At 39.9% G+C, this 27,683-nt stretch overlaps 1 protein-coding gene across 1 annotated transcript in view; it reads left to right on the top strand.

The window, feature by feature from the left end:
• Window positions 1-4,198: 4,198 nt before the first annotated feature.
• The window catches only part of STX12 (syntaxin 12), a 37,355-nt gene continuing 13,870 nt past the window's right edge, over window positions 4,199-27,683 (top strand). Inside the window, exons 1-4 of the mRNA XM_072827571.1 lie at window positions 4,199-4,465; window positions 19,595-19,664; window positions 21,192-21,291; window positions 26,427-26,564. Coding sequence (XP_072683672.1) covers window positions 4,348-4,465; window positions 19,595-19,664; window positions 21,192-21,291; window positions 26,427-26,564 — 426 coding nt within the window. The 5' untranslated portion in view covers window positions 4,199-4,347. The remainder of the gene's footprint in view (window positions 4,466-19,594; window positions 19,665-21,191; window positions 21,292-26,426; window positions 26,565-27,683) is intronic.

Genomic DNA, 27,683 nt, shown 5'->3' with positions numbered 1-27,683 from the left:
TTGCATGTCCCAGTAACCAATTCCAAGGTTTAAGTAGTGTGTTGCTTTTTATAGCTGAATAGTTTTCCACTGTATGAACATACCACAATTTGTTTATTCAGTAGCTGTTGGACATTTGAGGTATTTCCAGCTTTTGGGCATTATGAATAAAGCTGCCTTACACATTTATGTACAGATTCTTTATATAAGCATGTGTTTTCATTTCTCTTGGGTGAAAGCCTAGGGATGAGATTGCTGGATTGCTGGATTGGACAGTAAATTTGTTTGATTCTCTAAGAAGCTACCAAACTATTTTTCCAAAGTGGCTCTACGGTTTTGCATTCCCACTAGCAATGTACAATGAGTGCTAATTTGAATGCAGTCTTCATTGCAACGTAAGTGAATTGTCTCCATTGACTCCTCCCTACCATTCCCAAGAAAGCTTTACATATTGGTGATAATGATACTTTATTTTTAAAATATGAAATTTATTTACGGACATATAGTATACTTCAGAAGAGGACACATCACACATCACACGTACATGACTTGATGAATTTTCATAAAGTAAACACACCTATGTAATCACCATCCGCATCAAGAAAGACTAATATCAGCATCCTAGAGGCTCACCTCATGTGCTCATTCCTGGTTACTCTCTCTGTGAAAACTAAGTACATACTATCCTAATTTTTAATAATTATTTGGCTGGTTATGAATCTAATAAAAATTATTAATACAGAATGTACTCAATTTTTTCTACCTTCTTCTGCTATGCATTGTGTTTGTTATTTTTTATTTTTTAAAGTAGGCTCCATGCCCAACATCGGACTTGAACTCATGACCCCAAGATCAAGGGTCACATGCTTAACTGACTGAGCCAGCCAGGCACCCCTCTATGCATTATGTTTGGGTGATTTCACCCACATTGCTCACATAGCAGTAGGACATTTATTTTTGTGTTCTATAACATTACTACAATCCTATTGTTGATGGACATTCAGATTGTTTCCAGTTTGGAATTAGTAAAAATAAATGCTGTTCTGGTCTTCATCATAATAGCCTCAAACTGGAAACAATTCAAATGTCCATCAATAAGAGAATGGATAATCAAATTGTATATTCATATGATAAAATAGTACACAGCAATAAAAAGACCAAACCACTGATTTATGCAACATGATGGATAAATCTCAAAAATATTATGTTAATTGAAGTAAGCCAAGCACTAAACAACACATAAAATATTATTCCATCTCCATGAAGTACAAGAATAGGAAAAACAAATACATAGTAATAAAAATTAGAGAGTAATTTCTGGGGATGAAATAAATTGATTAGAATGGAGCACAGTTTGATACAGCAATATGTACAAACCTGCAGGTTATAGGTGTTTTTGTGTAACCCTGACCCACTTGCTACATTCCTTCCCCCTGCCCCCTGCCCCTATAAAATATGTGATAAGAAGGGGCACAGTTCAAGGAAATTTCCCTGGGTGACGATGAATGGTCTATATCTTGATATCTTAGATGTATAGAAGTGTCAAAATTCATTGAATTGAACACTTAATATCTGTACATGATGTCAGTTATAAATCAATAAAAATAATTAATACAGAAAAACCCTGCTTAGGCTTAAAAATGCTATTATGAACATTCCTATACTCGTTTTTTAAAAATATTTTATTTATTTATTCATGAGAGACACAGAGAGAGAGAGAGGCAGAGACAGAGGGAGAAGCAGGTTCCATGCAGGGAGCCCAATGTGGGACTCGATCCTGGGACTCCAGGACCACGCCCTGGGCTGAAGGCAGGCTCCAAACCGCTGAGCCACCCAGGGATCCCCTTATACTTGGTTTTTGGAACACATAGGCGTTCATATCAGTCGAGTACTTAGGGGTAGAATTGCTGGGTCATAGAATATGTATGAATCACGGCTCCGCAACTTAATAGCTGTATAGCATTGGGCAAGTACCCAGAACCTCTAGAGAACACCAGATTCCTTATCTGTTACCGAGGAGCTAATATCACGTTGATGGATGCAAACCATGAAAACTGCTTTTGTCAATTAACAAAAGGACATAACGCTGAGAAAAATTACAGATTTTCAGAATATTTGCTATTTGAAATATCAGCAAGAATGGAATATTCCACTCCTGCCTGGAGGATTTGAGTTACTCTGACACAGAGGAGCAGGCTTAATTTCCAACCCAGGTGCAGAGCTTCAGATAAGGGGTTTCCAGATACAACATTCCACATTTATCTTCATGTTGTTGTTTCCAAGGAAACAAGATCCTGAATCCTCTTGTTAGCTCAGGACTGATGATAATCCCCCTACATGTAGCTTCATGTGCTTTGAGGCTATCAAAACACTGCTTTTAAATTTTACCTATACTCCATTTTTCCCCAAATCCTAGGATAACTCTATCTCCTCCTGTGCTTGGTGAGATGCCCCATGATTCCTCTGGTGTGCAGTCTCCCTTGTAGTATTAAGTTAATAAGCCTAATATTGTCAGACCACAGGTGGCCTTTATCAAATAGGCTTTATCTTGGGGGGCACCGATAAAGTTTGTAAAAGGTGTTCACATTGCCTGGATAGGCTTTTAAGAAATGGTAGTTATTTTTTATTATTCATGTATAAATATAATAAACGTTCATTTGACATTTAGTATTTGCAAGACATAAATGTATTGCTATGACAGATAGCACAAGATAGCACAAGGCACAGATGGAAAACCACTTTTTATTTTAGATAAAGAAAACAACAATAACAAAGCCCTATGTCTTCAATTACTAGGAGAAAAATACATTTACTGAACTTCACTTTAAATAGAGTCAAACGTAAATGAAAAAATACTCAAGGCTATTTTAGAAGTAAAAAAAAAAGTACAATTTACATGATTAGCCATAAGATTTTACATAAAACTATGGCTTCTAATAAATGGTCGTGTTTTAATAACCAGAACAAGAGCCCCCAATGTCATCTGTCCCTTTCTATAGAGAAATAAATGCTCTTATAAATGCCAAAAAGAAAATAGAAATAGCTTTTTAAATAAAATCTTTAAGGCTGAATGCAGGCTCATTCACTCATTTCGGGTCTCCTCCCAAACAGGCAAACAGCTTCCTCTCTTGCCATTCCCCAGAGATTGCAAAGTAGGCTGGGGTGGGGTTGGGTGGAGAACACATGAAACAAACACTGCCAGTTTCCCCTTCATTTCTTCCTATCTTGATCCCTTCCCAAACCCAAATCCTACCCACGTCTGTCCCTTTATGATAAGTTCACAAAATGCAGTCTTCTGTGGGAACATTGAGGTCATATGCTCAAAATTAGGGAATGATTTTTCTCCCATCCTCAAGGGAATGTTTTTTAAAATTTGAGAATCTAGTTCTCTAAAAAAAAAAAAAACCTGGTTTGGGATATACAGTAAATGAAGAGGCTGTTTGGGAAGGATTTAGATGGAGAATGAATTTGGGAATATGAGAATGCGTTTTAGGGAAGTAGCAAGATGAAGACGTAGTTAGCTTAGTGTTTGGGTTTTGCAGTCAAATCTCAGAAAAGCAAATTAACCCCTCTGGCCTTAGTTTTCTCCGTTTTGTAAAGGGGTAAATAACTCTTGACGAGTTACTTTGCTTCAACATTAAAAAAAAAATCGATTTTCCATTATCTATTCTGAACGTAAAGATAGTTAGAACATTGTCCCTTGTCTATGAACAAGTGAATTGCGGTGAAGATTGATACATAGCATGTGCTCAATAACTATTATTATCATCGCTTTATTGTTTGGATTAGAAGAGGGGTGGAGGGAGTAATGAAAGCGACCTGTACACCTTAGAGGTGCTCCGCAATTACTACCAAAGCCCTACAGGATGGAAGTAGAGTGGGGAATTTCAGGAGTTCGGTTACCGCTCTGAGTTACAGGGGTGTGGAATTCTCCCATATATGGGCCCGACTTCTCAGTATAGAACAGAATAGGATGCTAGGGCTGAGGTCATCTGGTACAGTATTATGCTAATCAAGAATCCTCGCCTCCCGTCGCCGTGCTCTCGGCGAGAAACAACACGGTCACACCGGCTCCTCCAATCCGAGCCCTAACCGCGTGACGTCATCGCCCCGCCCCATTTCCCCAAGGCCCAGGCGGCCAGTCTCTAAGCGCCTCTCCGCGGCACCAGTTCCAGCGGCGCCTGCGCACGCGCGGCGGGGCGGGGCGGACGCGTGCGCGCGGCGTGGGGGCGGAGCCAGTGCGCACGCATCCCGAGCCCCTTCCCCCGCCCTTTCTCTTCTCGGTTTCCCCGTCAGGCTGCGGGTTCAGTCTGGCGGCTGCTTCCGGTAGGAGCGCGGTGCCGGGAGAGTCGGTCTCAGTTCCTCGTCATGTCCTACGGTCCCTTAGACATGTATCGGAACCCGGGGTCCTCTGGGCCCCAGCTCCGGGACTTCAACAGCATCATACAGACGTGCAGTGGCAACATCCAGCGGATCAGCCAAGCCAGTGAGCTGGGGGACGGGGCTGGGGGGCGGGGGCCGTCCCGGGGCCGGGCCTGGGTGAGGTTGCCGGGATGCGGAGCCCGGCCGAGGCTACGGGCTACGGCCAAAGCCACACCTGAGGCAGTCTCGGGCTCTCCACTGCGGGGGCGGCAGCTGTCATCCTTGAGTGTGTCAGGCCCAGGCTCCCCGAGGGTCCCCAGCCCCAGCTGAAGCTTGAATTTCTTCTCAGGTGTCCTGCCCTCATGATATTGGGGCCGAAGCAGCAGTCCTGACAGCCCTGGGGTGGGAGGGGTGTGTGTGTCATCTCGGGAGTAGTGAGTGAGTTGACTTGGCGCAGTGGTCAGCCGAGTTTTTCCTGTCATTTGCCTTACCCCCACCCACCGCCCTTTCCTCTTTGGCCAGCTTGGATCAGGAGTTGTTTACTGATCTAGACTTTAAGTTTACATTCTGCTCAGCTTTTTGCTCCTTGGAAATCAGCTTTCAGTTAAGGGAAGTGGGGAGTGCATGTATTTGGGTGACTTAATACCCAGCTCTTCCTCTAATGAATTTGGAAATCAGATATAATGACTTGTGTTTGAGGAGTGAAATGACTTATGTTTTAATAAAGAGAATTCACCGAAAACATTCCCCTTGACATGGTTTTGTCTTTTGTAGCAAAGATTTGCACATTTATTTGGATTTCAAGCTGACGAAGCTTCTGCATTCCTTCCCTATTTAGCTGCTTTTTTGAACAAATCTCATACACAGAGAAGCTCAGGATCACAATCACACAGGAAGTAAGACATGGTAGAGTTAGTGGTGGATTTCAGAATGTCGTTGCTTGTCTTAAAACTACTCCCCCACCCCCATCATTGGGTCTGAGTAAGACTGAGCTGATTGAGACAAATACAGGCAGGTTCTTGTGCCTGAAGATCATTGCAGAGAGCCCTATAATCAGGTTAGTGGCACAACTTTACTTGGAAAGAATGGTGATCAGCATCCTTTATTATTGTGTTTTTGTGAGCTTGGCTCTACTCTGTTGATAGAACTCAGTTGGTCCTAAATTATAATTATGTTCTATATATAAAGAGGGGGAAAGTTTCTGATGGAAAGAGTGTGAGACCAGGTGAATTGGAAGTGGAAGGAAAAATATGTGGCCTGTTAGGATAGAAATTTAAAAACATTAATATGACCACTGATTTGAAAGTGTAGTACTTTGTGTTCCAATGTCTCCTTTTGTGAGGGAGCTGTAGTACCAGTTAGGTCAGGAAGATTCTGGTTCAAGGCTGAAAGTTTATTGTTGAGGCTAAATCTAACCTTAATGTCTGTTTGAGAAATTTTCATTCTACAAATGTTTGTTTGACTATTAGATATACTCATATTGAGTATAGGAACTGTCATAGCCTGGATTCTTTCAACAGGGAGCCTATGGAGTACGTAACAACTGAAGTATAAAGTTGAAAGGGTTCAGTACTGAAGAATAGGTATAACAACATTGAGTAGGTATTCAGGGGGAAAAGATACCAATTTCACTTGGGAGGGATCTGGGAAACCCATTGTGGCATTTGAGCAAGTCTGGAAAGTAGTAGAAAGGATTTGAACTTTTAACAGTGAGGAAGGGAAGAGGAGGGAATAAAATGAACAAGGCGTGGTAGTGGGAAAGCATGGGGTGTATATAGAAAAGTAGAGTGATTTAATTTGGCTAGAAGGGATTCTAGAAAGTTGTGGAAAATTGCGTTGGAAAGGTAAGTTGAGGGCAGCCCAGGTGGCTCAGCGGTTTAGCGCTGCCTTTGGCCCAGGGTGTGATCCTGGAGACTCGGGATCAGGTCCCACGTCGGGCTCCCTGCATGAAGCCTGCTTCTCCCTCTGCCTGTGTCTCTGCCTCTCTCTTTCTCTCTGTGTCTCTCATTAATAAATAAAATATTAGGAAAAAAAAAAAGGAAAGGTAAGTTGGGGCCCAAACATGAAGGGCTTTAAGCGCTAAACTAAAGGGGGGTGGATTTAGTCTTTTTTTTTTTTTTTTTTTTTTTGAGTATTTATTTGTGAGAGAGAAAATGAGTGGAGATGAGGGTGGGAGGAAGGGACAGAAGGAAGAGCAGACTCTCCACTGAGCAGGGCGCCTGACCCAGGGACCTTGAGACATGAACTGAGCCAAAGGCAGCTACTTAACCAGCTAAGCCACCCAGGAGTCCCTTGGATTTAGTTCTTTAGGAATGTATAAATTGAATTGGAAGGGAAAAACTGGAATTAGAGACACCAGTCAGGAACTGTGAAAATGAAAAGGAAGGAAAGGATAGGCTTCTGTGGTGACAGAATTGATAAGATTTAGCTGTTGGTTGGGTATTGGGCTCAAGGGATTATTGGAGTCAACCATTAATAACACTAATAGCTAACATTTGAGTACATTCTGTGTGCCAGGCAATTTGAAAAGTGCTTCATATGCATTATCTTACTTAATTTTTTAACAACTCCGTTTAAGTAATTACCAATATTATTTCTTTTTATGGGTTAGGAAACAGATTGATAAAGTTTAAATAATTACTGAGCAAACAAATGACAATTTCTGAATTTGAAACCAGATCTGTCTCTTATGACCAATAATTAGCCTTTTTATACTTTTTAATTAATATTATATTTGTAGCAGTTAGCACTTTTAAAAAAATATTTTATTTATTTATTCATGAGAGAGAGAGGCAGAGACCTAGGCAGAGGGAGAAGCAGGCTCCATTCAGGGAGCCCGATGTGGGACTCGATCCGGGATCCCGGGATCACACCATAAGCCAAAGGCAGATGCTCAACCGCTGAGGCAGGCATCCCAGCAGTTAGCACTTCAAGTTACAAGTGACATTTTTTCCTCTCCATAGAAAATTGGGGAATGCCTGAGGCTGTAGAACTTTCTCATGTGGTGTGTCTAACCTCCCCTGCTAGATTGTTAGCTCCTTTGAAGAAACATGGGGCATGACTTATTCATCTTTATATTTCTAGTACTTATCTCAGTCCCTAATATCTGATAGATTCATACATTTACTATTAACAAATATCCTTTGAGCCACCCTCTGTGTGCTGGGATTGGAGTGATGAATAAGACAGACGAAATCATTGCAAGAACGTGTGTGTACATATGTGTATACACACGTATACATATCCAGTAATGACAAATGCTGTGAACAAAATGGCAGGTTAAGGGGACGGAGGTGAGGAGACACAGAGGGTGGGTGTGCTATATTATAGATCAGATGGTTAAGGAAGGGCTGTGTGAAAAGGTGACATTTGAGTAGACTCCTGGCTGAAGTGAGGGAGAAAGCCATGTGAGTAGCTGGAGGAAGGCATTCTAGGCAGAGGGAATAGCAAGAGCAAAGATCTTAGTGTGTTCTTTTTTTTTTTTTTTTTTTTTTTTAAGAATTTATTTATTTGTTCATGAGAGACCAAGAGAGAGGCAGAGACACAGGCAGAGGGAGAAGCAGGTTCCGTGCAGGGAGCCTGATTGGGACTTGATCCCTGGACTCCAGGACCATGCCCCGAGCCCAAGGCAGGTGCTTAAACTGCTGAGCCACCCAGGGATCCCCCCCCCGCCTTTTTTTAAAGTAGGCTCAGTGCCCAGTGTGGAGCCCAACACAGGGCTTGAACTTACAACCCTGAGATCAAGACCTGAGCTGAGATCAAGAGTCACACGCTTAACCAACTGAGCCACCCAGGCACCCCTAAAGATTTTATTTTTAAGTAATCTGTATACTCAATGTGGGGGTCAAACTCACAACCCTGAGATCAAGAGCTGCATGCTCCACCAACTGAGCCAGTCAGGTACCCCCCTTAATGTATTCAAAGAATAGCAAGGAAGCTAGTGTAGCTAGACTGTAGTTAAAGAAGGAGAGCATAGTAAGAAGAGAAGTTAGGGAGGTAGCCAGGGATCATATCATTTAGAATCTTAATGCTTAATAAATAGTACATTTGAATAAATGAGGTTTTTCTCCCATCTTTGAAGTCTTCCTGCCTCGTTCTTGTACTGTGTGGTACCTACCACATCTTGTGACCCTAGGTAGTGTCAGTTGGAATTCTTCTCTTAGGGTTGTTTGATGAGGAATTGGGGATTTAAATTTGCAGGGTAACCCTCTTTCTACCCTGTTACCATAGGTTAGTGACTTTCCCCAAAATCTTCTCCAAGATGTGACAGGCATACTAAGTATACACTCTGCACGTGAGCTCACAGACATATACCCATGTCCACATAGTCCTGCAAGGACTGTACCCATTGAAAATTTGAGAGAATAATTGTTTTTTTTATCTGCTGTTCAGCCACAGTTGTGGGTTTGGAATTGCCAAGCATATCAGCTGAAATATGGCAGGGAACCACGTGGGTTGTTATAGATACAGCGAAGGTTGACTGCCTGGTACAGAAAGGGTTGTTATCAGTATGTGTAGGGTACAGAAGAAATATACTTGACTGCCTATTATGGAATGGAGGGTCTGGCAAGTATTGCTGTGTCAGATATAGGAAAAAATCTAATAGCCTCCAAGTTATCTCTGAAGAGATTAAAGAACGGCATTTCTGTTCTTTCTTTTTTTTTTTAAAGATTTTATTTATTTATTCATGAGAGACAGAGAGAGAAAGAGAAAGAGAGAGAGAGAGGAAGGCACAGACACAGGCAGAGGGAGAAGCAGGCTCCATGCAGGGAGCCCGACATGGGACTCGATCCCAGGTTTCCAGGATCACACCCTGGGCTGAAGGCGGCACTAAACCACTGAGCCACCCGGGCTGCCCTGCATTTCTGTTCTTTAATTTTACTTATTTATTGCTATGGTTTTTTAAACTAAAAAAATGAAAGACAGTTGAATTTGTAAAGCCAATTATCAGGAAATCCCATGCATTGTTCTTTCAAAGGTTATTTTCAGATTTGCCATTTGCTTTTAATTTCTTTGCCATCTCTTAAATCTTCATGATCTCAACATCTGTATCACAGCAGCATACTCTCTGTGTCTCTGTTTCCACTCTTGTTCATCCTGATAATAGTATCAGTGGTATGTCTAATAGTATCAGTGGTATGTTTTGATTATACCATTCACCTTCTCAAGAGCCTGCAGTGGCTCTTTCTTGGCTGTTGCATCAGATTGTAACTTTCTACCTTGTTTTCACTCTCTGTCATTTTTTTCAAAAAAATATTATAATTTTAAGATCTCTCTATGCCCAACATGGGGCTCAAACATACAACCCTGAGACCAAAGGTACACTCTACTACCTGAGCCAGCTAGGCACCCCTTACTCTCTGTCATCTTAACCCAGATTAGCTGTATTGTCTACTTCTCTTCACCCTTCATTGTAAGCAGACTGTTTTTCTTAACATCCTTAAACACTGGTTTTTCCTCCCAAGTTTTTGCTCATTCTGTTCCTCCTTTCATTAATATCTTTACCTAACTCACTAGCTATCTAAATTTACAAATCCTCTGAGTTGTGCTTAAATCCTGTGTCTTGTAATTCTGTATATCTTAGCTTTTGAAAGAAAGTGAAGTCAGAAAGAGATGGGCTTTAGGGTCAGTAGTTCTGTGACTGAGTTCTTGCCCCTCTATGCACTGTTAACCTTGGGCAGGTTATTTCCCCTTTTTGTCTGTAACTCTATCTGTAAAATGAATAGAATTTTTTTTTAGATTTATTTATGTATTTGAGAGAGAGCCAGAGAGCACAAATGTGTTGTGGGACGATGGTGAGGGGGAGAGAATTCCAAGTAGACCTTAGCTGAGTGTGGAGCCTGACTTGGAGCTCGGTCCCAGGACCCCAAGATCATGACCTAAGCCAAAATCAAGAGTTGGCCACCAAACCATCTGAGCCACCCAGGTGTTCCATGAATAGAATTGTTAAAATGGGATGTTTGAAAGTAGAGTGACTAGCGTATAGGAGACATTCAGTAACTGGTGATACTGAGTCTCTGACCCCACTATGGTTTAGTGATTAGGTGAGCAGGCTCGGGAGTCAGACTGTCTGGGTTTGAATCTTAGTCTGCTTCTTACTACCTGTGTAAGCATACTGCTTTACTTCTATATTTTTCAATTTCCTCATCTGTAAAGTTCAGTTAAAAATGATACCTACTTGGGGATCCCTGGGTGGCGCAGTGGTTTAGCGCCTGCCTTTGGCCCAGGGCATGATCCTGGAGACCTGGGATCGAATCCCATGTTGGGCTCCCGGTGCATGGAGCCTGCTTCTCCCTCTGCCTATGTCTCTGCCTCTCTCTCTCTCTCTCTGTGTGACTATCATAAATAAATTAAAAAAAAAATTTTTTTTAATGATACCTACTTTATAGAGTTGTATAGAATTAAATGAGATAATTATGTAAAGTGCTTAAAACAGTGCCCGCAACATAGTAAATGTTTAAGAAATGTTGGTTATCCTTTTGTTGTTTTTTCTTTGAATTTGCAAGCACTTTAACTCACAGTTTAGCACTTTTACTCAGTATTCATTAATTTTTTTTTGACCTTGTCATTGTAACTAGAGAGATTACTTTTAGTTTTCTAGGGATAGAGATAGCATGCATTGTATAGTTCTCTTTAGCTCCAGCACCTGGCACAGCAATGGATATGTAGTTGGCATTCAATATGTACTTAATTGATATTATCATTGCTGAGTATATTGTTCTTGGTCTTGAGTTTGATAATTCTAGCTATCCTTAATTGAGTTCTTTTATATGCCAGACACTGTTCTAAACTTAGCTCCATATTATCTCATTTTATCAGTTCAAAAACTGTATGAGAGTTTTCTTGCTATTCCCATTTTTTTAGGTGAGGAAACTGAGGCACAGAGAAATGAAGCCTTTTGCTCAAGATCAGAAAGCTAAGTTGGGGTGCCCAGCTGGCTTAGTCAATGGAGCATGTAACACATGATCTTGGCGTTGTGAGTTCAAGCCCCACATTGGGCATAGAGCTTACTTTAAAAAAAAAAAAATCATAAAGCTAAGAAGTAGTGGAACCAGGAATAACACACAGGCAGTCTTAATTCAGAGTATGTTCTTAACCATTACATGTTCTGTCTCTGGTAGGGTAAATGGAAGATTGTACTTTTGATATTTAGCACTCATGTTCAGTTTAGTTTAGACCTTATAATATAGTGGCTACTTTTTTAAAGTCAAGTAATTTTCATTGTAGCTTTATGAAAACAATATAAACCTGATTTTCAGAGTAGAACACTGGGATGACTTCGTTGACATAATCACCACATAGGCTATCATTTTCCCATTTGGTATAAATAATGTTTTTTTCTTTGAATTTATTTATTTATTTTTAATATGCTATGATGATAATTGCTTTGATATGACTAGACTTTATTTGGATTAAGGTTCATTTGGAAATTCAGGGGTGCCTGGGTGGCTCAGTTGGCTAAGCATCCAACTCTTGATTTCCACTCAGGTCATGGTCTCAAGGTGATAATGTTAGGGTTGTGAGACTGAGCTCTGCATCAGGCTCCATGCTCAGTGCAGAGTCTACTTGATATTCTCTCCCTCTGCCCCCCTCCAAGTAAATAAGTAAGTAAGTAAATAAATAAATAAACGCTTTAAAAAGTTTATTTAGGGATTCAGATTCTTTTTAAAGCTGATATCAGCTAAAAGCACACAAAGAGTGTTCAATTTTGAGTAGTTGATAATGTGGATATCAGCTGTAATGTACAATAAATTGATTTGTTTTGTAGTCTTCATAAAAGTTTTAGCCAAGACATGCTTTTAAAAATAGGAGGTCAATGATAGAAATTGAAGCCTAGTTTTAAAAATAACAAAATTGCTTACACAGAATTTTTTTTTTTTAAGATTTTACTTATTTATTAGAGACACACACGCAGGGAGACAGAGAGAGAGAGAGAGAGACGGGCAGAGGGAGAAGCACGCTCCATGCAGGGAGCCCGACATGGGACTCGATCCCAGGTCTCCAGGATCACGCCGTGGGCTGAAGGTGGTGCTAAACCGCCGAGCCACCCGGGCTGCCTGCTTACACAGAATTTAAGGACTTGTCTTTATGTTTGGCCTAGTCATCTGATTTCCAGGATATATAGCATTTCAGAGACTATTATTTTCATCCAAAATGTTGTAATAAGTCAATATAAGGGAAAGATTTTATTTACTAGAATGCTTATTAGAAAAGGAGTTTTTGGGATCCCTGGGTGGTTTGGCGTTTAGCGCCTGCCTTTGGCCCAGGGCATCATCCTGGAGTCCCAGGATCAAATCCCATATCAGACTCCTTGCATGCATGGAGCCTGCTTCTCCCTCTGCCTGTGTCTCTGCTTCTCTCTCGCTCTCTCTCTGTCTCTCATGAATAAATAAATAAAAATTTAAAAAAAAAGAAAAGAAGAGTTTTCTCATTAATCAAGTTGACCGCAAAACTCTTAGATTCAACCCATTTTTGTAAAAATCTTTCCAAAAAGTATCACTTCACTTCATTGTAAGTACACTCCAGTGAAAATAACTGTGTATGGGAACATTCTGTTCCTTTCTGTGTTTTAGGTTTACTAAGAGATACAATTCTTAGATATAAAATAGATGGGTCATCGAGTCATTATTTTTGAATAAATCCCTGGTAGTGGTGGTTATGGAGGGAAGTATACAAAAAGTTCTGTTTCTTTGGATTCCAGTAAAGTAAGATGCTACTATTCTTATGATTTGAGTTTTGGAGTATCTTATACTTGAATCTTGCTGGAAACTTTTAGGAAAATATCTTAATATTCAGAAATTTAGAAAAAGTTGATGGAGCCTTCGATTAATTCTGGTGTTTAGCTAGCAAATGACCCTATAAATCCCGTTCCCCCACACTTCTGTAACTACCCCCCCCCAACACATTCAGGTAACCTCAACAAAGTCAGAAAAGTCTAGATGAAAAATATTCTCAGCTGAGAAAACACAAAGAATAGCTGATTATTTTAAAAAAAGATCTATCTATCTGAGCACAAGCAGGGAGTGGGAGGCAGAGGGAGAGGGAGAAGCAAGCTCTGTGCAGAGCAGCTGCCTGAAGTGGGACTCGATCCCAGGACCCTAGGATCGTGACCTGAGCCGAAGCCAGATGCTCAACTGACTGAGCCACCCAGGTGCCCCAAGAATAGCTGATTTTTAATAGATTTTTTCCATGTTCTATAAAATCTCCATTGTTCTCTGGGGTATTTAATAAACTTTTTTTTTTAAGTTTATTTTATTTTATTTTTTAGTAATCTCTACACCCAGTGTGAGGCCCGAAATAACACTGAGATCAAGAGTCACATGCTCTTTCAACTGAGCCAGCCAGGCACTCTGGGTATTTAATAAATTTTCATAGATGATTAATACCTTGATACTTTGACATATCTCTAGAGTTTCTAAGGAGAGTTCTTTATAAAGACAGTCAATAAGATGAGATCTGTTTCCTTGAACTTTTTGTAAGATCTACCTTAATGTGTCTTCGTATATTCAACTAACTATTTTTTGGAGGGGTGTGTGTGTTGTTATACAAATTCAAAAATGAGTAGAATGTGGTCCAGGCCCTCCTGAGGCACATACTCTGTCCAGTCCCATTTGTACACAGGTGGAACCTCTCTAAGCCAAACTGTGGTTTGCAAAAAACATTCCTTGGTTGCATAGCATCATTCTGGTACTAGAGCTTATTTATTGTTAAATTTTAGCATTGAGCAGTTATGGGAGAACGTTTATTCCTCATATAAAGATTTAATGAGGAAAAAAACCTGAATCCCACAAATACTAAGTATAAAAATAGTAAGTACTCAGTTTATATTAGTTAAACCGGAATATCATATGTAATTGGTGAAAAGAGACCCAACAATATGAAATGACTTGCTTGGTACCATGCATCTAGTTAGTGGTCAAGTGTGGCTTAGAAGTCAGGTGTCATTATTCTTAGCACATGTTCATTCATATTTCTGCTTTAAAGAAAATGTCATTAAATAAAAGGAAGGTTAGTTCAACCAACAAGTGATTTATGTACCTATTGGTTGCCTGGCACTCTGCTGGACTCTGGTAAGTACACAGGAATGTTCCCAAAGGTAGGAGGGAGTTGGGGAAGAGAGTAGGTTAGAGCAAGGACGTCAGACTACCCCAGGGCAGACAGAGAGCTATTAAGTTAGGGAGGTAACAGATAAGCAGGGTGGGGCTAAGTGGAACACTGGAATTGAGGCCTGCCCTGTGTCACTACATTCTATTTCCTTAAAGTGTCAGCCTTTTGAGAAAACATAACGTGGCACAAAGAATATAGCCATTGGAATTTGACCTGGGGTTGAGTTCTGGTTATTACGACACTTTGTGGCTTCTTATTTCATTACAATTTCTCTAGCTTAGAAGGCCCTATTATAATCTGGCCTCTCTGCCTCTTCAGCCACTTCTCTTACCCCTCTCTTGCTTGCTCTACCGTAGGCACAGTGGCCTCCTCACTGTTCCTCCTTCAGAAGAAGAACTCTCTCTTGGGACTTTGACTTCCTACTCTGTTAGAAAGCTTCTCCGCCATTTATTTGTATGGCTTGATCTTTCACTTCCTTTAGATCCCTTCTCTGTGTTACATTCTCAGAGAGGTTTTCTCTAACCACATTATGTAAGCTAGTACCATCTGCCCACCCTGGTTTTCCAGCCCTTACCTGAATTTATTTTTCTTTATAGTACTTATCACCACCAGATATATGTTTATTGTCTATCTCTTTTCTTTAAAATGTTAGCTTTTTTTTTTTTTTTTAAGATTTTATTTATTTATTCGTGAGAGACACACACACAGAGGCAGAGACACAGGCTGAGGGAGAAGCAGGCTCCCTGCGGGGAACCTGATGCGGGACTCGATCCCAGGACCCTGGGTCATGACCTGAGCCAAAGGCAGATGCTCAACCACTGAGCCACCCACGTGCCCCAAAATGTTACCTTTTAAAGAGCAGTTGTCTTCTACAGCACAGGACAATGTAGAGTAGGTACTCTGAATGAATGAATGATAGAATGAGTTCTGTAACATTCATGAGCCTCAGTGCGCCCATCTATAATATTGAGATAACAGTGCTTATTTAGGGATGCCTGGGGCTCAGGTACCCTCCAACAACCTCTCTGTATCTTTGCCTGTTGACCAACCCAAAAAGCTCATCAGATGTAGTTCAAGAGTTTTTATAGTGCTTAATCTAAATCTGCAGTGCCTATCATTCTCCACCCCCACCACCATTTCTCTGAAATCAGTGTGTGGGGCTGAAAGTTCCATTGTAATCACTTGGTAGTTCTGATGACTAGCCCCACCCAACTTAAGGCTATCTAGCTCTAACTCACCCTAGGAGCATAAACTCCTTGTGCTCAGAAGTGGCTCCTTATGGGGCACCTCAGTAGCTCAGTCTGTTAAGCAGTCGACTCTTAGCTTTGGTTCAGGTCATGAGCTCAGGACCCTGGGTTCTAGCCCTGCATGGGACTCCCTCCTCAGGGGGTAGTCTGCTTGAGGATTCTCGTGTTCCCTCTCCCTCTGCCCCTCCCTGTCACTTGTGCATGTGCACGCTGTCTCTCTCAAATATGTAAGTAAATCTTTTTTTTTTTTTTTTTTGTAAATCTTTTTTTAAAAAGGAAGTCTCGGGGATCCCTGGGTGGCGCAGCGGTTTGGCGCCTGCCTTTGGCCCAGGGCGCGATTCTGGAGACCCAGGATCGAATCCCACATCGGGCTCCCGGTGCATGGAGCCTGCTTCTCCCTCTGCCTATGTCTCTGCCTCTCTCTCTCTCTCTGTGACTATCATAAATAAATAAAAAATTAAAAAAAAATTAAAATAAAATAAAAAGGAAGTCTCTATGAATAACAAAAGACACTCTTATTGTACACAAAATTCCAAGGGTTTTAGGTGCTTTTTGCCAGGAACTGGGGACAAAGACCAAATACATTTTAAAAATTTTTTTATTTATTTATGATAGTCACAGAGAGAGAGAGAGAGAGGCAGAGACACAGGCAGAGAGAGAAGCAGGCTCCATGCACCGGGAGCCTGACGTGGGATTCGATCCCGGGTCTCCAGGATTGCGCCCTGGGCCAAAGGCAGGCGCCAAACTGCTGCGCCACCCAGGGATCCCTACATTTTTTATTATATCATGTCAAGTTCCTAGCCCAGTGTCTCTCATGTAATAAATGCTCAATTAATGCTAATGTCTGCCCTCTAATAAATTATTTGTATGGCTAGCCAGTTGATAGCTCTAGTGGTATTCTGATTCCAATTTGAGATAAGAGGGGAAATCCCACATGTTAGTGATGAAAAATTGTTATTTATATCTTATAGAATGCTGTCTTAGCAAAATGCATTCATTATAAGGCATACATGTTTCTGCAGAACCATGAAGCTAAAAGTAACCCTCACTTAATAAAAATAACTGATATATTTTAGGAAAATGGGTAAAAAGGCAAAATTTTAGTCACTTGAACACTATTTCCATTATAAAACAAAACAAAGAATGGTCTCAAAATAAGATAAAACCATAATTTGAGGTGCTACAAGTTTATATATTTTTGACTTTGGAATTTTTGCTTTGTAACACCCATGATGCAGTAATTTTGGCTAAAGAGAAATAACTTGTATATATTTCTAAGGATTAGGTTGTTCAATTTATTCTTGGTAGAGTCACCTAGCATTCAATTATATTTTGCTTAATCGTTTATCAGACTTAGAAACTGTTAGCTTGTGAGTGTTTTGGTAAGGTAACTGGTACTTAATAAACTTCAGCTTGTCTTTTTACTACTCTCTTTTTTTAAAAGATTTATGTATTTATTTTAGAGAGCGAGAGAGAGAGAGCGAGAGAGAGAGAGCGAGCATGAGTGTGGGGAGGGACAGAAGGAGAGGGAGATAGAAGCAGACTTCTCGCTAAGTTCAGAGCCCATTGTGGGATTCCATCTCAGGACCTTAAATAAGATCATGACCTGAGCCAAAATTAAGAGTTGGACTCTTAAATGATGCCCACTGTTTTACTACTCTTGGTGACCAAATTAGGAACAAGATTATGATTGAACCTCAAATTTTGTTATTTTAAAGAATATCCTATCATAAAGAACTACTAATTTTTAAAGTTCAAAGTTCTAAAAAGTAAAAGTTTATTTTTACTAGATAAGGAAGCATTGTATGTATGTTGTTTCCTTAACATATACACATGATGTTACATAATATCCATCAGTTTCCTCCTCATCTCCCAGTAAGCCAGTCATTTGGCAGTCTGATCTCACAAGTGAAATTTGACCCTTTCCAAGGAGACTGTGTTTTGGCTGGAGGAGTCATATGCCTATTGTGTTATCTCTTGAAGTTCTGGTGAAACTTGAAGAATATCCTGTTTCCTCTGGGCAAGGAGTATTCTATTATTATTTTCTGTATTCTAGCAACTTGGAATAGAAGATAGTGAATGGTCTTAAAAAGCAAGCAAGGGCAGCCCCCGGTGGCGCAGCGGTTTGGCGCCGCCTGCAGCCCAGGGCGTGATTCTGGAGACCAGGGATGGAGTCCCACATCAGGCTCCCTGCATGGTGCCTGCTTCTCCCTCTGCCTGTGTCTCTGCCTCTCTCTCTCTCTAGCTGTGTCTCTATGAATAAATAAATAAAATCTTTAAAAAAATATTAAAAAAAAAAAAAAGCAAGCAAGCAGGGGTACCTGAGTGGCACAGTCAGATGCACATCTGACTTGGTTTCAGCTCAGGTCGTGATCTCAGACTCATGAGATCAAGCTCTGCATCAAACCCCATGTCAGACTCCGGGCTCTTCACATTCCTCCCAGAGTCTGCTTGGAATTCTCTCTCCCTCTGCCCCCCACCCCCATATGCACATGTTCTCTCTCTCTCTCTCTCTCTCTCTCTCTCTCAAGTAAATACATTTTTTAAAAAAAAGCAAAGATCAACAAAAAAATACAACAAAATTCCAACCTCTATAAATGAATGAATGAATGAATGAATGAATCTAGCTCCTTCATCGTTCTGCCAACCAGAAAAAGAACAGAAAGCAGGACACAAAAGAAATCAAAAAGTTAATTACACTTTTAAAAAAGCTCAGAAAGCCCAAAAATATTTAGACTAAGAAAAAAAAAAAAAAAAGAAATCAATGCTCTATTTGTGGTGCACAGATTAGTGAGGTACAGGACTTTTTATATTCCCAGGCAGGCTGGTGTTAAGAGTGTTTCCCCTTATTGATAGATGATCAGTTCCTCTGGACCTCTGCTTTCCTAGTCCAGGGCTGGAGGCCTAAACATCTAGAATTGAAACATGACCATTTCCAGTCTTAGCAAAGTATCTAGGAAAAGACAGAGAATGTTATCTGAATGAAACCATGTATTTGTAGACAACATAGTTAAAAGAACATGGAGTTCAGTGTATCTGGGATTGAATTTTTTGCCCTGTTACTTATTGTGTACCCTTACATAATTAACTTCTGTAAATTTAACTTATAGAACTTATTTAAATGTATTTCTTCATCTGCAAAATGAAGATATACTTACTTCAGACTGTTGCTGTGAAAATTAATAAAATAATGTATTAAAGCTCCTAATATAGAAGTTCCTGACAGGGGCACCTGGGTGATTCAGTCAGTTAAGCATCTGCTTTTGGCTCAGGTCTTGATCCTGGGGTCCTGGAATCAAGCCCCATATTGGGCTCTCTGCTCAGCAGAGTCTGCTTCTCACTCTCCCCCTCCTCCTGGTCATGTTTGTGAGCTCTCTCTCCCACTCTCTCTCTGAAATAAATAAAATCTTAAAAAGAAAAGTCTCCTGGCACATGGCAGTGCTCAGTTAATGGTAATTTATTATTATTTTTAATCGTAATTTATTATTAATAACAAATGTACATTGTCTTTACAAAAGCGTTTGCTATAGAAAAATTATTGTATATTATGAATTTAAATTTTAATTGTAATGAGTTAATATTTGGTAGTAAGGCCCTTCCAAAGGTGTTGAAATTTTAAGCCAGCACCATGGGAAATCTGGAAAATTTTGGAAGTTCTTTGGGAATGATGAACAAAACTGCCATCCTCTACTTGGTGGCATAATTATCTATAGCAGAGAGGTGAACCTTGTAATTAGTTTTAGAAGAGAATATATATATCAAATTTTTGGTCATAACATGCTTTCTCTTAGTTGCATGAACTTATACAGGATGTGCAGAGAGACTAGTGATCTGAGAATTAGGATGCTCATGATAAATGTATTTTTCTTTTAAATAAATCTTTCCCCCCCTCTTCCCAGCTGCTCAGATAAAGAATTTGATGAGCCAACTAGGAACTAAGCAGGACTCAAGCAAACTACAGGAAAATCTGTGAGTAGCTTCCTAACATGGTTGCGTTCTATGAGGGCCCTTTGAGGACACACCTACTATCTTTGCTGTGTGGCAGCTTGGGTTTCCAGCCTGTGTAGTCAGAATGACAGGCAGTAGGCCATGCAGTAGGCCATGAAGTAATAGCTGGATCTAGAAGAGGGGCAACAAAATATATTCATGGGTTGTGATCTCTGCTGCCTTTCAAAATCCTTGAGCTCAGATTCTTTCTTCCCATGGGCAATTTAGCAGAACACTTTGAGGAAGTAGAGAAGGGAACTCCTACCACTATGAAACTGTATTCTGCCTAAATGAGCCTCCTTGTTGGCACAGGACTCTAGATGATCTGCAGACAACATCTAGTCTAGTGGGATTTCCAACTGTAAATATTAGCGAAACGTATTCAGAATGACATGAGGGGTGTCGGAGGGAGAGGAGAGTGGACTGGTAGTAGGGACTCATAATTCTTTTTATTAGATCCTTCTTGACCCCATTTCTGCTTTTAGAAGTTCTATTCTTCATCTTTAAAGTATCTTGAATGGTATTGTTTCCTGTCCTAGACAGTGTGAAGTGAGAGAATGACTTACTACTTGGGGTTTTTTCCAGGGATATGTGAAAAACCTTTGGATGTGTTAGTAATTTCTGGGAGGTACAGGTCCCTGATTGATTCCCTCTTGTTTTTGACTACCCCCTCCCCCCCTTTTTTTTTAATCTGGGAGGCCTCTTTGCAGTGGAAAAATAATAATGATTAAGTAGTAGTTTCTCTGTCCTCTTTTTAAAACCTTTGTAGAAATGGCCACAGAGTGGAGGAAACCATGACTAAAAGGGGCTCTTTTGTGTTTCCACTACTTTCCAGTCCCACTGAATATAATGCATATTCTTCCCTCTTTCATTTTCTTCCCCTTATACTCCTTACGTGTTTTTACACAGTACAGGGCTTCTTTGTTTTGGAGGGAAGAGCCAGAAAGTCAAGCATGAAGGACGATAGGGAGCCAAGAATAAAGCTGAAAAAGCTCCAGCTTTAAGCAAGAATGTGGGAGTAGATCTTTGGAGGCTGTTCTCTAGGGTAGAAGCCGTGCTTTTAATGCACATTTCATCCAACTCCCAGTGTCTGGATTCTGTCTCTAGTCAGTGGCCTGTGACAGACAGCAGCTATGCAGCACTGCCAGGCAATTCTACATGAGTTTTGTGAGACCTCAGTGTGTTCAAACTATTAGATTTAGATGTGGGGGCAGTTGTTCTTATATTTCTAACAGAATGGCCAATAGGCATTTCTTTTCTCCCCAAGGTTAAAATACCTAATCAGCAGATTTCCACTGAGGCAGGTTCTTTCTGCTGAGTAACATGAAGTGGGTTTGACGGAGTAGTATTTCTAGAATTTCTTTTTGTGAACCTGTGCCTCTGGGAACCCATTCCTTGAGGTACCCCTTTTATTCCTTGCACTGTGAGGCACTCTGAGAACAAGCTGGTACTAACTGTAACAGCTCTCTAGCAGTGGGGATATCCTGAAACATGTCTTTTCTCTCTTAGGCAACAGTTACAGCACTCTACAAATCAGCTCGCCAAGGAAACAAATGAATTACTGAAGGAATTAGGGTCTTTGCCTCTTCCCTTATCTGCTTCAGAACAGGTTGGTATTTTCTGGTGTGTGTGTGTGTGTGTGTGTGTGAGAGAGAGAGAGAGAGAGAGAGAGAGAGAGAGAGGACTTTGTTTTAATGGGAAGGCAATGTGTGAAACAAAAATAACTTGGTCTTTGGTGCTAGGTAGACCTTTTGTGATGCTCAGTTTCCTTATCTGTAATATGCAGTTACGTGACTGTTGTGACAATAGAAAGATTGCATGCACCAGATCTTGCAAAGTGCCGGGAATTTAGTAGGTACTCAGTATCTGCTGCTATTGTTAATAATAACTTACTAACATATTAATAAAATGAGTTTAACTGGTAAAGAAAGTTTGCATCTCTGGGGTTTGGCCAGTAGCTTATGTTTGCAGGCTTGATCCTAGTTTGTTTTGTAGTCAGTTTCTATAAATTACAATAAAATATTTTTGCTTTGTATTTTGTAGTAACTTTCACGTCCCATCATGAGTCATTCATAGGTCTCAGATTGAAGAAGTGCTCAGAGGAAAAGATTTCTCTTTTCAAGTTGTTTTATTCAGTGGTCATTGAAATCCTTTAAAAACACACAATTTTTAACCGAAGTTCATTGTTTTCTTGATGTGCCAAGGGCCTTTTCTTCACACATTCCTGAAGTCTGTGTGCCTCCTCCTTTATTGTGGCTTGACCTGGTTTACTTATCATTCATGGTCTATCTCAAATCCTCTCTCTTCCAGAAAAAAAGCCTTCTCCATCTACCTTAGGCTACTGTGATTTCATTTTTCTTTTAGCTTCTCTACCGTTTCTGGGAGTGCTTGACTCATTTTGCTTTTTATTATTGAGTTTTTTTCTGATGATGTTCCATCTCGGATGGCTTTAAAGACAAAGCCTACAACTTCCCAGTCTGGGTTGTTTTTCATTCTGCAAGTTGTGGCTAGTTGGAACATGAAATAATTTTAGTGTGCTGTGATTATCATTTAAAAAAACAGTAGGAATATCAGAATGTATACCATGTAACAAAGGGAACTATTATGACAGAAAGCTTTCGTTTCATACCTTTGTGTATATATGGTACTAGGTCAAGATGTCACATTTGTACTGCATGCCTCTATCAAAAAAAGTCTGAAAATACTAGTTTAACCCATACCTGGCAAGCTGTTTAGTGAAGCATGTTTAGTGGTTGGAGTTTTGGCGCCCCCTTGCACAAAAGAGAGGAACCAAGACTCTATGCTTTGTCATCTTACAAAGTAGCTATGATAAAAAGTAGTCTTAATGTACTCACCTTTGGCTGTCCATATATGTGCTGTTGTTATTCATGCTGATATTTCACTTAGGGACCAGTTTTCATTGACATCCAATATCTCCAATAAAAATTACCCCTTTCCTCCTCTCAGCTGGGCACTTAAGGAATACACACTTGTGGATGGTTTTAGTAGTAATAAAAAATGAATCTAAGGGTCTTGATGAAAGCAGAGTGTTGAAAGTACTTAAGAATTAAATAGTAGCCGGGGATCCCTGGGTGGCGCAGCGGTTTAGCGCCTGCCTTTGGCCCAGGGCGCAATCCTGGAGACCTGGGATCGAATCCCACGTCGGGCTCCCAGTGCATGGAGCCTGCTTCTCCCTCTGCCTGTGTCTCTGCCTCTCTCTCTCTCTCTCTCTGTGTGACTATCATAAAAAAAAAAAAAAAAAAAAAAATTAAAAAAAAAAAGAATTAAATAGTAGCCTAAGCAAAAATAAATAGAAAGTTAAATCTGCTATCAGAGAGAGAGAGAGAAGGATTTAATGTATTCCAAAATCAAATAGAAGTTATTTTTGTATCATGCATGCTGTCATTCCCTTCCATTATCTTGGATCATTAAGACTATGAAATAGATCTGCAAATAATTCTTTGATTCCTCTCCTCTGTTGTGCTGAGTATCGTTTGCCCTTTTGATTCTTTCTTCATCAGATCAATCTTAGCCTTACCACCATTTTTTTTTCTGCTGCTGTCTTTTTTTTTTAAGATTTTATTTATTAAAAAAAAAAAGATTTTATTTATTCATGAGAGACACAGAGAGAGAAAGAGAGGCAGAGACACAGGCAGAGGCAGAAGCAGGCTCCATGCAGGAAGCCCGATGTGGGACTTGATCCCAGGACTCCAGGATCATGTCCTGAGCTGAAGGCAGGTGCTAAACTGCTGAGGCACCCAGATCCATATATTCTCTTTTCAGTCTTTTTTTATATTCATGTGCTATTATCCATGATCTTGTTGCCAAATCCAAAGGGGTTGAGGTTTTATTCACTTTTCTGTCTCATTTGAAACAGCCCATCCTTTCTACTGAAACTGTCTTCATTCCGAGATCCCCTTTCAGTGTATCTCCCAACTCTGGTATCCCTTGCTAGCCCTTTTTTCTCCGTATGTGAGTCTCAGCCTCCTCCTCTGACTCTTGGTCTTCCTAGAAGTGGGTGTGTCCCAAGGCTCTGCCATTGACCCTCTCATTTTCTTTGTCTTTGCTTTCTCCCTTAGGAGGCTTATCTATTTCTATGAGCTTCCTGTCACCTTTATTTTACTTACTTATTTATTTATTTGTTTATTTATTTATTTATTTTTATTTTTTTATTTTTTTAGTTAATTAATTAATTAATTTATGATAGTCACACACACAGAGAGAGAGAGGCAGAGACATAGGCAGAGGGAGAAGCAGGCTCCATGCACCGGGAGCCCGACTTGGGATTCGATCCTGGGTCTCCAGGATCACGCCCTGGGCCAAAGGCAGGCGCTAAACCGCTGCGCCACCCAGGGATCCCCTCTCCCTGCCACCTTTATGAACATGACCCCTAGATCTTTTCCTAGCCCTAGCCCTAACTGCTAATCTCTAAGGACTAGGCCCATATTGCCAATTCCTACTCTAATATCTCCTCTTGAATATACTGCCTTCATCTAAAATTTAATGTGTTTTCTTGTACTGAATTCCTCCCATCTCATCCAAACCCCTTAACTAAGCAGATTGATAATACTAATTGTCATAAAAAACTCTGTGCCTTGGAATGCTTGAGTGGCTCAGCAGTTTAGTGCCTGCTTTTGACCCAGGGCATAATCCTAGAGTCCCAGATTGAGTCCTGGATTGAGTCCCACATTGAGCTTCCTGCATGGAGTCTGCTTCTCCCTCTGCCTGTATCTCTGCCTCTCTCTCTCTGTGTGCGTCTCTCATGAATAAATAAATAAAATTAAAAAAAAAAAGTTTGTGCCTTTTGACCTAATATTCCCATTCCTGCAGATTTGTCCTAAGGAAAAATACTAGTCTGGAAACAAATTTCCTGTATTTAAATTCCACCCCTGCCACTTACTATGTGATCCTAGGCAAATTACTTAACTTCTCTGTGCCTCGGTTTTCTGATCTGTAAAAATAGGGACTATAATAATACCTAATTTATAGATTGTTGTGTGGATTAAAGTGAATTATTATGTTAAAGTGCTTATAACCGTACTGGTACATGGTAAGCACTGTATTAACATTAGCAATTATAGTGGGACTCACATTAGTTTTATTTACGATAGTTAAAAACTGGGAACAATCTAGAAGGAATGTTGACATAAAATTTACTAGATCAACTTGATAGAGTATTATGTAACAAAGACCATAATTGTGAAGAGTATGATAACATGGAAAATGTTTATGATATACTTAAAGATAGTATTTTTGTGGGGCACCTGGCTGGCTTAGTCAGTGGAACACGCAACTCTTGAGCTCAAGATTGTGAGTTCAAGCTCCACACTAAACATGGACCCTACTCAAAAAAAAAAAAAAAAAAAAAAAGATAGTGTTTTTCAATAGTGAGACTATAGAATGATGATTTTTCCTTCTAATTGTTATGTTTATGTGAAAATAAAAAATCCCAGAAAAGGGGGAAAAAGTTCTTCATCTAAATTTGCTTTCAGTATTACCATAATTCTCCCAGGTGTGATATTTAAGTCATTCTTGACTTTAGTCCCCTTGCAGCTCTATAGCCAGTCACTAAGTCATAATGTTTCTTAAATTCATGTCTTTGTGTTCCCATTACTGATAGTGTCCCTCCCAACCTTTAACCTAGAATATTGCAATAGTCTTTTTGACATATTTCTTTCTTCCATCCTGTTCTGTACATCATGACAGACTACTTTTTCTAAATTAGCATTTTGTACCCATCATGTTTCCTTCTCAGAAATCTTTGTTGCTCTTTGTTCTTTAGGGGTTGAATCCCAAGCTCATTAACTTGGCATTTAAAGTCTGCTCTGGGCAGCCCCTTCTGTGTCTTTCCAGTTCTGTCTTTTAGCCATTCTCATGAAAAAACCTTTGGTTCTAGCCAAACTATCTCCTTATAGATCCTCTTCAATTTTTTATTGCGATGCCTTTGCTCACACTGTTTTCTTTCTTGGATTTGCCTTACTCCTTCCATCTGCTTATTCAGATCTTTTTCTTCTTTCAGTGTCCACTTTCTCTTGAGGCCTTTTTAACCACTTGAGTCCTTACTGATTATATTTGCCTTTGAACTCCTGTAGTACTGATTGGATATAGCAGTTATTTATAATGACTTGTAACTTATGTGTCTATATCCCTTATCTATAAGTAGTTGGTAAGCTGTTTGAGGTCAGGGATGAGTTTTTACTTCTGTGTTCTCAGCACATAGCAGGTGCTCTCAGTGTGTGTTTTTTGAGACATAGAGTCAGTAAGTTTAGTAAAGATAGCCTGTAATAGTATTCAGGTTCTGAAAAACTTTAAACCTCACTACAGTACAAAGGAAAATGATTCTGCAGTTTTCAGGGAAGCTATGAGCTCAGGGTAGATGAATAGTTTTATGTTAAATAAAACGATCTATTTGGGGTTCAGTCTGAGCCTAAAGTTATTTATTCTGCTTTTAGGTTCTCCAGGGAACCAAAATTCTCAATTGCAGTTCCCTCTGAGATTACCTTACAAAGTAAATGACACAGTTCCCAGGTTTGTCAGAATGAAAGAAGGAAAATTCAGACTTGGCCTATGACACTAATGAGGGGTTTGAGTTAGCAAAGAGCAAATTTATTGATTTAAGAGTCTATTTTATAGTAATTTTCCTGGTTAGAAATCTTTAGGGAGAATAATTTTGCTTTTAATGGAAATTAAAACTAAATTATTCAGGGTTAATATGAAATTTCAAGTCCTTGTTTATTTCTTTAGCGCCAGCAGAAACTTCAGAAAGAACGCCTCATGAATGACTTTTCTGCAGCCTTAAATAATTTTCAGGCTGTGCAGAGAAGGGTATCTGAAAAGGAAAAGGAGAGTATTGCCAGAGCAAGAGCTGGATCTCGTCTCTCGGTAAGTTTATTCCCAAAAGAAGATGACCGTTGCAATTTCAGTACATTCTTTCACACATTGTTGGGTTTTTTCTTCCCCTCCTAATTTTGACCATTTTGACCATTAGCTTTTATTATCCCCCCCCCCATAATAACAAACATAGACATTAGCTGTTGTGAAGATGCCAGATTGGTACAACCTATATAAAAAAGTATGTATGCAGGGTGCTGCCTGGCTCAGTTGGTAGAGCATGTGATTCCTGATCTCAGGGTCATGAGTTCAAGCCCCACATTGGGAAAGGAGCCTACTTAAAAAAAATTTTTTTAATAAAAATAAATTTAAAAAAATATGTATGCCTGTGGTCTAAGACTAGAAAGGAATATGCACAAAGCTTTAAAAAAGTGACAGGTAGGAGTATATGTAATTTCTTTTTTATGATTATATTTGTCTTACATTAAAAACAGAAACCATGAATCTATTTCCTAGAATGTAGCAGGCTAGGTTATTTGGACTAGACCTTCGTGTGAAACAAATTAACAAATGCTAAATTTTAATAACCCAACTTCTCAAAAGTATCAAAGAGCCATGAAAATACTAAGGTCAAAATCTAATAGAAGATGTGAACTCCTAGAGAGTTAAGCTGAGCAACTGCTTTTGCATGGAGTTTACTGAGGGCAAACTTGAACTTCAGTTTTGATGTCCTTATGACATGAGGGGGAAGAAAAGCCCAGGGTCCACACAAGGTGAAAAATCTAAAAGAAGACACTTCTTCAATTAAACTGGACCCCAAAAGGCTATATTCTTTGGGTATGGGTAAACCAAAAGTAAGCCCTTCTTGCCAATGAAAAGATTGCATCAGCACTGAGCTGAGCAAGTGGTGAAACACAGCAGGAGAGAGGGGAAATCCAGACAATAAGTGTACCACAAAGCAACCTTGAGGCAAATTTACTGCCCAAATTCATACTACATGAGTGATCCAAAAGCCTCAAACTTTAAGTAGTTCTGGATTGGTAGAGTACCAGGTGCCAGGCAGAAGCAAATACAAATCCTCTCTGGTTAGACCACGTTATCCTAGCCCTGAAATAATACCCTCAAACAATTTTTGAAGTATTACAAGCAGCACAGTGTTAAAAATACTCA

Source organism: Canis lupus, chromosome 5 (genome assembly GCF_048164855.1).
Source record: "Canis lupus baileyi chromosome 5, mCanLup2.hap1, whole genome shotgun sequence".
NCBI lineage: Eukaryota > Metazoa > Chordata > Mammalia > Carnivora > Canidae > Canis > Canis lupus.
The sequence above is the reverse complement of the archived record's forward strand: the minus strand, read 5'-3'. Positions and strand labels throughout refer to the sequence as shown.